This window comes from Electrona antarctica, assembly GCF_951216825.1.
Source record: "Electrona antarctica genome assembly, chromosome: 1".
Taxonomy (NCBI): Eukaryota; Metazoa; Chordata; class Actinopteri; order Myctophiformes; family Myctophidae; genus Electrona; species Electrona antarctica.
Genome location: NC_136806.1, coordinates 7,781,703 through 7,796,390, shown reverse-complemented (window position 1 = coordinate 7,796,390; position 14,688 = coordinate 7,781,703). Strand labels below are relative to the sequence as shown.

The 14,688-nt window shown below is 45.6% G+C and overlaps 1 protein-coding gene across 1 annotated transcript; it reads left to right on the top strand.

Moving 5' to 3' along the window:
* Positions 1 to 2,908: 2,908 nt before the first annotated feature.
* LOC306927608 (extracellular calcium-sensing receptor-like) lies at positions 2,909 to 9,221 on the top strand (the record flags this gene model as incomplete). The annotated part of the gene is made up of 7 exons (XM_079507408.1): positions 2,909 to 3,126; positions 3,662 to 3,932; positions 6,066 to 6,340; positions 7,279 to 7,411; positions 7,749 to 7,976; positions 8,097 to 8,220; positions 8,308 to 9,221. 7 exons carry the CDS (start codon positions 2,909 to 2,911, stop codon positions 9,219 to 9,221), a joined length of 2,163 nt encoding a protein of 720 aa, XP_079363534.1.
* Positions 9,222 to 14,688: the final 5,467 nt, after the last annotated feature.

Below are 14,688 nucleotides of genomic sequence, written 5' to 3'. Positions count from 1 at the left end.
TTAACCCCCATGAGTGCCCCTGTGCAGATCATTTTTAGTAAGTATTTTATTGAATTTCCACAAATTACAAGGTATCACAGTACATATCAAGATTTGGAAATACATTAAAAAAAACAAGCTGCTTGTCATCATATAAATCAAGGTTACATACATATGTCATCAAAACAAAAAATTCAGTATAAACATTTAGGCCTTAGAAAGTGCAAACAAATATAGCACCTTGCTTTGTGTGCCTGTTCTGACCTCACAACACTCCATATTTGGGCATTCCTGACACAGAACTCCACAAGATGGCTGCATATATACTGCATATTTGGGTATGCCTTTCAAAGAACTCCATATATGGGCATATAAAAGGGAGACATACATAATGTCTTGGGGGGGCATGCATTTCCAACTTGCATCGTTCAGGCCAGTGCACAACTTTAACGGGCGCAGCTGTAGAGGCCCCACGGGCACCATTCTAGTAGCCCTATAATGCTTTGATTCTGCCCTGAATTAATGCAGGGCAGAATCTCCCCTAAAAAAAATCAACCCTCAAAAAAAAAAATATATATCTTTTTTTTAGGTGCCCCTGCTTGTGTCCTAGCGGCATATGGTTAATCCGGCCCTGGTATGCGTGCAATCCGTGCATATACAAGTTCACAATTGCGATCGGTCCAGTTGATTAGCTAGTTGGCTCGGACAGGAGCAAAACTATAAAGTCTCTGGCCTTTGGCCTTCCTGCCAATTTGAAATCAGCTGATTTAAGGCATTGATCCGTGATATTTAATTAGTGTTATTGCATGGTGTTGTTTGTCGAAGGGCGTGTTGCTTGTACATGGCCTGTTGATATGTATGTGAGGCCTGGGTTAATTAAAAGAAAAAACATGTTTGTGTGTTTGTCTGTCATTTGGGAGTTGAAGATGCCTTTAGGCTTCACACTTGTTTTCCTCTCACACACCGCAGCCACGTTAACAGGCTCTGTGGTTGTCAAAGTGTGGTTCGAAGACCCCCAGGGGTCCTTAAGGAGGCTCCATGCAGGGGTCCCCAGGAACATCAGTTCAACCACTTTAACCCATACAATTTGCTATTTTTCCAACTCAGTTTCATTGCTTTTTATTCTTATCTTTTGGGGTCCTTGACATGAACCTGAATTTGAACCTGAACTGGCTAATAACTAAACAACCCATAATCTTCAATTTCTGCATTTTCCGTCAAAGTTAATCTTTGCCTCTAACATAATCTTTGCCACTAAAGACATAGATATTACTTGTGAACTTTGGGCTTGTATCCAAGGCGCTTTACATAGATTGTGCATTACATTCACCCATTCACACACACATTCATACACCGATGGCGGCGGAAACCATGCAAGGCACCAACCAGCACATCAGGAGCAACAATTAGGGGTTCAGTGTCTTGCTCAAGGACACTTTGACACTAACGCTCTGGGGGAGCCCGGGTTCAAACTGGCAACCTTGCGGTTTCCAGCCGGCCACTCTACCCCTGACCCATCGCCGCCCAGTGTCAACATATTACAAAATATAGTTAGTTCAGAAAGTGACAATTAACAGTAGAGGAAATGTAATGTTAAGCTTCAGTTTGCATGGACTAAAGGGTTTAACGGATATTTTTGAGGGATATTCAGCTATAAGTGTAGATGTTCGTCTGAACAAGTTAGTTTGCACCTATATGTGTCTGAGCAAATCGGCTAAAGTGTCTATTTTTGTCCTACACGAAGATTAAATTCCCATTGACAATGAATGGACAATTTTACGTCATAAGTGTCTGAGCTAGGGGGCACGGTGGCACAGTTGGTACTGGTAGTGCTGTCGCCTCACAGCTAGAAGGTCCTGGGTTCGATTCCCGCTCGGGGCGCTGTGGGTGCTTTCCTCCTCCACGTCATCAGTGCCCATACGAGGCGGGGTTGGCGAAAGGGCCTTTCTGTGTGGAGTTTGCATGTTCTCCCTGTGTCCCCTATAGGTAGGTACCAAGGAGCAACTTGGACATGGGCATGAAGGAAGCATGAGTTCAAGTCCGTTGCTCTCCCCATGTCCCCCATATATGGGGACTAGGTTGGCGGAGGGTGTGTCACATTAGATAATTGACACGGGGTGAAAAATGGGTTACAAAATCGTGGGATAAAAATTATTAGAAAAAAAGAATAAGTGTCTGAGCAAGCCTTGATTTAAACGGTTCTTGTTTGATTTCTTATAAATATAAATCTTGACCATTAGAGTCCCACCAGGGTTTTTCTCACCATGAGGCCAATTGATATCAACTTAGTATGTGTTTGTATCTTCAAACCACTAAGGTCCAGGGTGGGGCAAGGGGCTGCTAGCGGCTCATAGGAACAGCATTTAATCAGTATGGTCGAGTAAGACTAAAATAATATACATGGAGGGTTTTTTTTTTGCATGTTAGTGAGTTTTCTGAGTAAGGGTTAATTCTCTCGTGCCTGACAGCAAAGTCCCCGGTTCAATTCCTGGGAAAGGCGGACATTTGCTGCATGTCACTCCCCAGTCCCCAACTCTCTGTTTACTGTCCATCCATGGTAAGAATCAATAAAGACACGAGAAGCCCCACAATAACTTCAAAAGATGTCAGGGCCAAAGAGAAAATACGTTTCATAATAACAATGTAAGAACATGTGCCAGGAGATCTGGAGTAGTCCATCCCTGCTGCATGACAGTACTCAGGAGAGGTGGTGTCATCATTAGAGGTTACCACCCCCCCCCCCCCACCCCCCCCCCCCCCTCGAACTGGACCCGTTGGGAGTACCAGTTCTAGGGTGCGGGTCTGAGGACTCCGCAGATTGGCACAAGGGGTGGCACAAGGGGTGGCACAGGGGATGGCACAGCACTGCGTATAAATGCTATCAACTGGACAGACAATCTGGGGCCGGGTTAGACAGAGGCGGACGGTCATGAGGGCTCCACTGTGTTTGACGTTGATATTGTTCTCGTCCTTCTCTCCTTTGTCTGCGTCACCTTCCTCTTCTTGTGAGCTGCAGGCACAGTTTAACCTCAACAGAATTCACAAGGCCGGGGACTTTGTTCTGGGCGGTTTGTTTCCCATCCAGACCACCTCTGTCTTCCCCGAGCTGCCGTTCTCCTCCAAGCCCCAGGACACCACCTGCTACGGGTGGGTAGCCGATATTCACAAACACAACAGCAAGCAAGACAACAATGGAGCTTGTTTTTTTTTTTAGATATTGCCATAAGGCGTAATTGTGCGTTTTATCCAAAGATAAACATTAACCCCTTTTGGTGTTTTAAGAATTACGTTGTACTTTAGCTGTTGAAAAATAGCAGATCTACAAGTTCATAGCGACACCGAGTGCCGTGCTATGAACTTGTAGGTCTGCTATTTTTGAAAAATCGTGAAAATGTGCCTGAAATCTTTGAATATATTGGTACAGAGCGAGTTTTTAACTCAAATCTTTGCTACTGGGAGGGTCCGTGGAACAACATATTTTCAGATGGGGAGTCGGCGGCCAATGTCATATATATTTAGGGTCCTTGACATGAATATGTTTGAGAACCACTGACATAGAAACATAGGGTTTTCGAGAAAACTGTCAGGATTTAGAAGACATTTGTAGAATCGTTCCCAGGTCAAAATGGGTTAAAGGTTATAGTGGCATTTTGTCTGTCAGTTTTAACATTCTAGGGTTCAGGTGGGCCCAGACCATGGCTTTTGCTATCAATGAGATCAACAGCAACCCCAGTCTGCTACCCAACGTGACCCTGGGGTATAGTCTCTATGATGCCTGTTACACGCTGGGGGTGGCGTTCCGTGCAGCGTTGTCGATGGCCAGTGGGAGAGAGAAACACTTTAACCTGGACGAGAGCTGCGCCGGGTCTCCTCCGGTGCTCGGCATCGTGGTCGATCACTCATCGCATTCTGTTGCCATCTCTAGAATATTGGGTTTGTACAAAGTGCCCATGGTAAGTTTCCTCGGTTACACACCTCATTGAACCCCCTTGTTTGTATATGCTTCGTTTTGGTTATTCGGTTATACAAATTATGTTAAACAATGCATTATAGTTCTTATTTCAAAGGGCATGGAACATAATTAATTGCAGGCGGAGCACCGGAAACAGGACGGGCACATTTTGGGGGCAGTGGGTGAAGCAGGTCTTCAGAAGGTCGCAGCACGGGGCATCTGTGTTCCGAACCCGAGAGTGTAGCAATTATACGGCGCTGAGTCGGACTGGTCTCCTGGTCAGCTATAATAAATGTATAATGTATAACATAAAAATGTCATTTCTGCATGGCTTTTAGACTTTGTAAACAAACCCCGGACTGGGCAGATATGACAAATAACATAACATAATGTGCTATGGCCAAAATAGGACACATTTGATCATTTTACACTCATAATGCGTTTTGAAAGAAATAGTAGAAATAGTAAAATGTATGACATTTTTTCAATAGACAATTATAGGCTAATGATTTCTCAAATAAAGTGTGTAATAATGGTGACAGGCCTTGGTGATTTGTGCCTTTTTGCAGGTTAGTTACTATGCCATGTGCTCCTGTCTGAGTGACCGGGATCAGTTTCCATCCTTCTTTAGAACCATCCCAAGCTCTGCATCCCAGGTGACATTTGCTTCTCCAGATAAAAGATGTGCATGTGTTCCATGTTCCACACATGTCACTAATTAATTCACACTCAGCCCAAAAAAATACAATCGGTCCGGGGTGGGTTTGCCGACCCGATTTAATGTCGGCACTAAACCTAAGTGAAGTAGGCCTATGCATCGGCCTTTCTGGACGGGAACCCGTTTTGGTGTTTTAACTAAGCATTATGTTATACTTTAGCTATTGAAAAATAGCAGATCTACAAGCTCATGGCGCGCCACCGAGTGGCGCGCTACGAGCTTGTAGGTCTGCTATTTTTTGAAAAATCCTGAAAATGTGGCACAAATCTTTGAATATAATTATATTCTTTCAGAAGACTTTTTATTTATTTCGACGTCAGGCCTAAATGGGTTAAGAATCAACCTGGGCACCACTGTTGTGTCGGGTGGGGAAATGGGTTAAGATGAGGGGCTTGCTTCAGCTGCAAAGAGATCTATTCTTGGTTATTCAGTGGTGCACAGGGATACAGTCCCAAAACACTGCCTGCCTTCATGCTAGTCCTGTGCGGAGGAGAAGGAAAACAAACCAAATATTATGTGATATGTATTGCCAAAGGGTTGCTGCTCTTAATCAGCTGATCCTAGTAGTTAAGCCCATAGTACTTTTGGAATGGAAGCGCAAGTAAAGCCTCAAATTTACACTGATAATGATAATAATAATAATAATAATCATGGTGTCTTTAATTCCACTGTCCTTGTATCACACAAATACCAGTTGTATTCTATTTCTCCCAAATAAAAGAGGATAAAAAGGCCCTTTTTGCATTACTGAATTCATGGTCAGGAACTGTGCACTAGTTGTGCAGTGCATTACCTTCATGGATCTACCCCATACGCCCTACCAACTGTCATTAAGACATGCGAATCCCTTGACTCCTTCAAAACCGCTCTCAAAGGGCACCTACGGATGGCTGCAATTCGAAACTGGCCCCCGTAAAATCTGAATCCCCCCCCCCCCGCCCCCCCCCCCCCCTTCTTTCCCCTCACTGTATATATTTATTTTCCCTTTTTACCTCCTTTATGATGAATTCCTGTTCTGTCTATAGAAGTGTCTATTTGTACGTCTCTAAATGTTTTGATGATTTGAACATGGTGGACCCTATTGGAAACAAGTGTAATGCTTAATTGGGTCGTCCACTCACAGTTAACAGCCTTTGTATTGAGTTTGTGCTTGAAATGTACTGTAATTCTGCAAACTGTTAATACATTCTTCAATCAATCAATCAAAATCACCAATGGTGCACAGGCCACCAGAACACATCCTGCTGTAATTTAATAATCAGTAATGCATAATCGCTTGTGTTTTATGTGTATTATTACCCCCTCCATTTTGGAATCTGTGTCGAAGAGATTCACTAATTGAATTACCAACATGTGAAGAATCTATACAATGAGCAGTAAGCACTACATCTCCTTTCCGTCCCTGTATTCAATCAGATACGAGCTATGCTCCAGATAATGAGGCAGCTGGGGTGGACGTGGGTAGGAGTGCTGTTCAGTGACGATGACTACGGCCACGATGCCGCCCGGATCCTCCAGGGCGAGCTGGCCCGGTCCGGTCTGGGCTGTGTGGCCTACGTGGAGGTGCTGCCCTGGGACGGTGACCCCGCCCAGCTCCAGAGGATCGTCAGGGTGGTGAAGGAATCCACGGCTCGCGTTGTCATCGAGTTTATATACGGGATCAACGTGGTCCGTCTGATGGAGGAGGTTGGGTATGCATAGTTATAAGGACTCTGGAATGAGTTACATCGGAGTGAAGACATAAAAACGATATGTACAAATATAGTTTGTAATTGAATTGCAGGTGTTTTGTTTTTCTCAAGTGAAATGCAATTTCGTCACGTTCTTATAGGTTCATCACTTTCAATATTGAGTTGACTCGTTGATACTTTTTAAGCAATCAAATAATTACACCATACACAAATATCACTGTCAAAATAATTGTTTTATTATTGTATTGATATTATATTGCGCTTGTGTTGATAATCTATAGAACAATGCGGATTATAGCTGTGCTCATTTGCCTTTAGTCTAAATAAGTGCATTTATTTTTTAAATTATGTTTTATCGCGCGCGCACACACACACCCACACACACACCCACACACACACACACACACACACACACACACACACACACACACACACACACACACACACACACACACACACACACACACACACACACCTAATCGACAGGTGGTAAGGCAGAATGTGACGGGTCTGCAATGGATATCCGATGTGGGATGGATGAAAGCTCATCTACTCCAGACTCCTCGATTTATGCCTCACCTGAGAGTCCTGAGTCTCGCCATCCGGCGGGGAGAAATAGCAGGTCTCGAGGACTTCATGTTAAAAATACATCCTGACAATGACCACACACATGAAAATAACTTTGTGAGTATTTTGTCTAATTTATTGCTGCAATGTAAAACTTAGGCATACTTAGGCACATAGGCTTTTTTAATATTCACAGGGCATTTATTCTTGTTTATGGTGTTTCTTCAGGTGAGGCAGTTTTGGGAGCACACATTTGGGTGTAAATTTGCACCTCTTCCGTCAGAGTGGGTGGATGCTGGTGGAAGGGTGTGTACTGGGCAAGAGGACCTTGGGACCGCAGAAAGCACCCTGTTGGATGTGTCTAACCTCAGGCCAGAGTATAATATATACAAGGCTGTGTATGCCCTGGCCCACGCCCTCCATGACATGCTGCAGTGTGTGCCAGGAAGAGGGCCTTTCCCTGGGCACAGCTGTGCCACTTTGCAGACAATACAGCCGTGGCAGGTTTGATATCAAGTCACATGCTAATGTTTCTAGTAGGATTAAAATGTAAAATAGTAATGCATAATTATGTAAATGATTTACTATTTACTATGAAATCGTACATTTTTGTCCGTCAGCCAGTGTATCACTCAAACTCCCCATACATTTTGGGAAAGCCCCATATATGGTGCCCAGGTATCGTATATGTCAGAACCTGTTCTGACATATGTTGATCCTTCCCCATCCATCCTTCCTCTTCGATGTCTTCCTTTTGACTGATACCTGTCCATTTAAACGGGCCTGCCCCAAAGTTATTAATACAGCCGTGCTTATTTGTACGTTTGCTCATCATTTCTAGCTTGTGCATTACCTGGAAAAGATCAACTTCACCACCTCATTTGGTGATCATGTAACATTTGATGAGAATGGTGACGCTTTACCAATCTATGATGTCATGAACTGGGCATGGCTCCCTGATGGAAGTGCAAAGGTTCAACATGTAGGTGTGTTCAAGACGTCAGCCTCCGGAGATGAAGAACTCATCCTTGATGAAGACACAATCTTCTGGAGCTTTGAATCCACAAAGGCAAGCTTTTTCAAAAAAGAATGAAGGAGAAAAAAAAAGCTAATATTGAGCTCATTATGTGTATGTGATTTAGTGGATGTATTTTAGACTGAAATTGATCAGTGTTACTTCCGTCTCTAGCCTCCTCGGTCAGTGTGCAGTGAGAGCTGTTTGCCTGGAAGCCGTGTGGCCAGAAGGAAAGGAGAGCCTGTCTGCTGCTTTGACTGCATTGCTTGTTCCGAGGGAGAGATCAGCAATGAGACTGGTAGGTTTACGATATAGTTACCTTAATAGGCTATCTTTAGAATGATGCTGTACTTCTTTGTCCCTTCAACATTGGCCTCTTTGTTAGACTCTACAGAGTGCACCAGTTGTCCAGAGGACTTCTGGTCCAGTCCTCAGCGTGACCACTGTGTCCCCAAGAGCGTGGAGTTCCTCTCCTACCATGAGGCGCTGGGTATCTCCTTGACAACCATCTCATTGCTAGGCACAGTTATGTGTGCCATTGTCCTGGGAATCTTCATCTATCATCGAAGCACACCCATGGTACGCGCCAACAACTCGGAACTCAGCTTCCTTCTCTTGTTATCCCTCAAACTATGTTTTTTGTGTTCACTCCTGTTCATTGGCTACCCCAGGCTCTGGACTTGTCAGCTGAGGCATGCAGCATTCGGGATCAGCTTTGTGTTGTGTGTGTCATGTATCCTGGTAAAGACTATGGTGGTGTTGGCTGTGTTCAAGGCCTCCAAGCCTGGGGGTGCAGACATTATGAAGTGGTTCGGTTCCATGCAGCAGAGAGGAACAGTTCTGTTTCTTACATCCATCCAGTCAACAATCTGCACAGCCTGGCTTCTGTCTGCCTCACCAACTCCGCATAAAAACATACAATATCAAAGCGATAAGATAGTCTATGAGTGTGATGTGGGATCAACAGTTGGTTTTGCAGTGCTATTAGGTTATATTGGGTTACTGTCACTCCTCAGCTTCCTCCTAGCATTCATGGCAAGGAATCTGCCAGACAACTTCAACGAAGCCAAGCTGATCACTTTCAGCATGTTGATCTTCTGTGCCGTGTGGATAGCCTTCATCCCAGCTTATATCAGCTCTCCAGGAAAATATGCAGATGTAGTGGAGGTGTTTGCTATTTTAGCATCTACGTTTGGGATATTGGTGTCACTGTTTGGACCAAAGTGTTATTTAATGCTTTTGAAACCTGAGAGAAACACTAAGAAGTCCATCATGGGTCGAGGTGACACCAAGACGTAGAAGCAAAAATGCAACATTCATACACTTTGTGTATTTACTATTTATTTATGTGTATGAATATACTGTATTGCTGCTTACTTTGTTAGGATATGCAGTTTTCTTCCAAATTCAACTAAAACTAGCATTTTAGTAATCCATCTGTCATGTTTACATGATGACCAAACTGTAGTTAACTCTTAAGTGAGTCACTCCACGAAACCGGTACGATTTGGCCTTTTTTTCTTTCGAAAATTTGACCGAAAGGTTTTACTTTTCTGAATAGCCCACAATATTAAGGACATCTTTAGTGATCAGAAAAACATAATTTCCCATCTCAGGCATTCAATTAATATTTTTATGTATTTGTATATAGAATAATATAATAACAGGGTTGTGTTGTGTCAACCCCATTATACACAGGGTTGTGATTTTTTACTGAAGATGGCCACTACTCTACCTGTGGTGATTAAGAGGAGACCACATGGCATGAGTTGAGCTGTTATGCTTTACGACCATATGTGAGAGTATAAATTACTCTAAAACATTGTAAAATAAGGTGTGATATTGCCTCTTTCTGTAGCATGTTGTTCAGAAGACTTGTAGAATGACACTTCCTGTTGGTGATGTCACTAAAGGGCCAGTTAATTATTGTTATGGAGGGGAGAATGACTTGTGTAACGGGGTTGAGTGCGATTGGGGGACAGAGATAATGCTATTTTAATGATTAATCATATATTTATTCAAAAACTAAACATGACCAGCAAAAAGCACCGATAAATGTACATGTGAATGGCATCATTTATGGATTTTTGTAAAATTGTAATAGTCATATCTCAAGTCCAATTTCATCGAAGGCCATTGGGGACATGAAAAAATTGACAAAATAGGGGGTGTCTACTGAAAGAAAACAAGATAATTTCTGATATGAAGATAAAGTCCTTTTTTTCACACAATATTAAAGGGAACATTTAAATTGATGAAAAAAGCTTTTAAAAATAAATTTTGGTGACTCAATCGATAAAATACACCTTAACACTTTGATTGCTACAAGATCTCGGCAGGCCTATTTTGATGTTGCTACCGTTTAACATTGCACAAAGGCCTTGTTCGGGGGCCCACAGCAAAATGTTCTCTTATAGCGAGAATCACACGCATACATCAAAAGAAAGCTGAACTTGTCCACTTCAATTAAAAAAAATACATTTTACCATGTTCCATTCTGGAGATATTGACCTTTTTGCAACACCTGCATTTGCCTGGAAGTGGTTATCTTGAACAGCGAGCAGAGTTATGGATGGTTTAAAGTCAGAGACATTGACAGGCAGATATAAAATTGAACCCAATAAATATCCTATACATCCTGTAAAATTTAGTAGCCTAATAGAGGCAGCAAGCTTGTCTATGTTTAGGGGGTGTATGATGCATATGCCCACCACAGGGCTCTGGTCAGGGAGCTTGGACTCAAGGATGACTCTTGATGGTGTTTATGAATTTTATATGTTGTTGATAGTAGTACAGACATACAGGGTTGCTTATAAGTGAATGGTATCTGAAATAGTGACAGAAGTACAAAATGTGGGATATAAAAGAAAGCCAAAATGAATACAGTTTATACTCAGTTAGCCTGTAGCTGAACAATGTAGGCCCTAGTGTAGGTACCAGGCTAGTAATGTAACATTAGCACACTGAACCACATACTATAGGAATTACAGACATATGCAAGTCATGTTTCAAACCTTAGCTTAAGTGGAGCCTCATGAAACTATGGGAAGCAGGAAGCTAATATTAGCAACTTTAGCATGGAAATAACTTAGCAAAAAACGATCTTTTGGACAATATATATATATAAATTCTTTCATCATAAATCTTTACAAATACATTTATACTGTAACCTACTTCTTCAAGAACACATTCTGTTGCTTCTGTTTGTCTGTATTATAGACTGTAAAGGTCTGTATGCATGTAAGATTCACAGTACACACAACTTGGGGTCCTGAACAACTGGGGGTGCCCAAACAGGAGCCTGAACTAAAATATTAGCTGGGTCCTAGAGAATTACTATAGGTGCCTGGAAGGCCTACACACAAAAGGGCAAAAATAAGTGTAACTATAGGGAATTTTCTACAGCCGCCCCCAGATTAGTAGGGCTAATATGAAAAACAAAAAATTCCCTAGTCCTTTAGCCGTCCTCGTCCAGCTTTATGAGGTGGTGCCAGTACGGTCCTTCACCTTCACTGCTGACCTGATACACCCGTCCGTACTGATGATCAATATATCCGCTCCATCATGACGGTGTGTACGTGGCAGTTGCTGGTCAATGGCCGTCACCACTGCACACTGGATAAGATCCTCGGTTGGCTGTTGCCACTTCTGACAAGCTTGTAGTTTAGGAAGGTGATGGCGGAGAATTTGTGACCGGAATTGATCTGCCATATTAGTCTGGCCGTGGTTCCAATGCCGTTTTGAGAATAGGTCTGGAGTATACTGAGGCAAGGAAGCATCTTGCCGCCCCATGAGCAGCATATTGGGTATCACGGGGTCTGTGTCGGCAACATCTGATGAGGCATACCTTAGGGGATTCATAATGCTCTCGACCTCCACTAGTGCAGTGAGCAGGACATCTCCGGCAACAGATTGTCCAGTAGTCGGATCAGGCTCGGGTGCAAGACGGCTACTGGGTCGTACAGGCGTTCCATCTGTAAGGGCTCTTACATCCTCTGGGGAGCAGTCTCTTGGACAGCTCTTCAGGGTGACTGCCTCTGCTTCCCTGTAATCTGGCCCAGGCAGTTTCCCATCTGGCGCTGCCGCCCCGTGAAGGGACTGATACACTGCTTCCACCAAAGCCTTCCGCGAGGTGAGCTGGTTGATTTCAGGCAGGGGGCGGTCTGGAGGAACTGGCCACTGATCCTGTGGATGTTGACGGAATGGTGGGTCCTTGCTCCAACGACTGTGTGTGTCTTTTTCGGTTAGGGTTTTCTCTCTGGTGAGGTCATGTGGTTGTGAGATAAGGGTCGTAAGGAAGCATTGTTGCGTAGGCACTTGGGACTGTAGCAAACTGTCTGGTCCCTGTAGGGCCCACCCGAGCCGAGTATGCACAGCTGCCGGACCTCCATTAGGGCCGAGTCTGATTGGCTCTTTGGCCGTGATTAGACTGGTGTAATCTGCGCCAATCAAGATGAGTGGCCGAACTCGTTCGAACGGCCGTAGGGGAATCGCTTCCAAGTGTGGATAGCGTTTCTGTAGTGCCTCCACAGGGTAGGACTGCTCAGCCAGGGCTAAGCAGTTAGCAGTGAATGCCCCTGTAATGCTGTAGCGCTCCTCTGGTCTGGCTATGGGAGACAGCTGGAAGTCGACTGATGAGCCAGTTAGGTGAGCGACGTCATGACGGATCGTCCTGAGGGCCAATGACTCCATTTTCCCTTGGAGGTTAAGGTGCCGTGCTGCGGCCGGGAGGAGGATAGTTCGCTCTGCACCATCGTCAAGGATGCCGTATGTCTCAAGCAATCTTTCTCCATTCCGCAACAGTACAGGTACAATCTTCAGGTAGACCTTTCCTGTTGGGTTGGGGTTGGTGAGGTAGACTTGGTCTTGTGCTGACGTGAGATGCAAGATAGTGGGGCCTCGTGAGGAGATGCTGTGAAGGACCCTGAGATGCACATCGTCACATTCTCCGCAGGGCTTCTTAAGTGTGCATTCTTGGTACTTATGATTGGTGCGTCCACATTTCCAGCATCGCTTGCCCTCTCTTACCCATTGAATGATCTGCTCTGGTGGACACTCCTGTATCGCCGGGCACTGAGACAAGTAGTGCTCTTCACTGCGGCAATAAACGCAAAGGCGCTTGGACTTCCCATCGTGTTTCGCTGCTTGGGTGGTCGAACTGGGCTGACTCTCCCAGACGTCGGTCTGCTCACCACCGTGATAGACTGCTGTAGGTTGACTCCTCGGCCTGGTAGTAGGCTGATGTTCCTTTTGTGGACTCTGTTGCCTTTCTGTATGGTACCGCTGCACCATCTTTGCGGACAGTCGCTGTGCTGCTGCCTTTACGCCTAACCACTCCGACAAGTCCTTTAAGTTGTAAGGGTTCAGGCAGTTGGTCTGCAGTCTCCCTTTAACCTGGAGATGCTCGATGAAGTTGTCTCTGGAGTGTTTAGGGAGTTTACTAAGAAGCCTATCTACGTGGCCCGTACAAGTCAATTCAGTGCCCTGGGGGCCCTCAAGTGATGTCAGCATACCAACTAACAAGTTGATGCTGAGGGCGAAACTCTGGAACGCCCTTGAGTCGCCATCTCTGACGTCGGGCAGGTTTAGGATGGTGGCTATTTCACTCTGGGCCAGTTGGTGCGGTTGCCCGTATTGACACTGCAAGGCTTTCATGGCTTCAGTGTATGGCTGGGAATGGTGGCGGCAGGCCTGCGCTATCAGCCGTGCTTCGTCCAATAACAAGTGTTCCAACAGTACTCTGTACTTGTAGTGTTCTGACAGCTCAGTGCGATTGTTCAGGAGGTGGTCTAGGGCCATCTTGAGGTCAGCGAACTCCCTTTCACTGTCTGTTGACAAGTTTGGAAGTGCTGGGACAGGGACTGGCTGGCCGGAGGGTAGACCACCTGGCTGGTACGCCTGGATGAAGTGAGAAGTTGGTAGAGGCTGGGTGAACATTGGATCAGAAGGTTGGGGTTGTGAAGAGGATGCCATGGGCCACAGTGACTGGTAAACTTGCGGTGCTGAAGCTGTCGTTGGGTGCAGCTGGTATACTGGTGGCGGTGCGGCTGTAACCTGGTGGTGCTGGTAGGCTGGCTGCACAGAGGCTGGAGACTGGTGATGCTGGTAGGCTGGCTGCGCAGAGGCTGGAAGCTGGTGATGCTGGTAGGCTGGCTGCGCAGAGGCTGGAGACTGGTGATGCTGGTAGGCTGGCTGCGCAGAGGCTGGAAGCTGGTGATGCTGGTAGGCTGGCTGCACAGAGGCTGGAGACTGGTGATGCTGGTAGGCTGGCTGCGCAGAGGCTGGAGACTGGTGATGCTGGTAGGCTGGCTGCGCAGAGGCTGGAGGCTGGTGATGCTGGTAGGCTGGCTGCGCAGAGGCTGGAGGCTGGTGATGTTGGTAGGCTGGCTGCGCAGAGGCTGGAGGCTGGTGATGCTGGTAGGCTGGCTGCGCAGAGGCTGGAGGCTGGTGATGTTGGTAGGCTGGCTGCACAGAGGCTGGAGACTGGTGATGCTGGTAGGCTGGCTGCGCAGAGGCTGGAGGCTGGTGATGCTGGTAGGCTGGCTGCACAGAGGCTGGAGACTGGTGATGCTGGTAGGCTGGCTGCGCAGAGGCTGGAGGCTGGTGATGTTGGTAGGCTGGCTGCGCAGAGGCTGGAGGCTGGTGATGTTGGTAGGCTGGCTGCGCAGAGGCTGGAGGCTGGTGATGTTGGTAGGCTAGCTGCGTAGAAGTTGGAGGCTGGTGATGCTGGTAGGCCAGCTGCACGGAGGCTGGTGGCTGGTGGTGC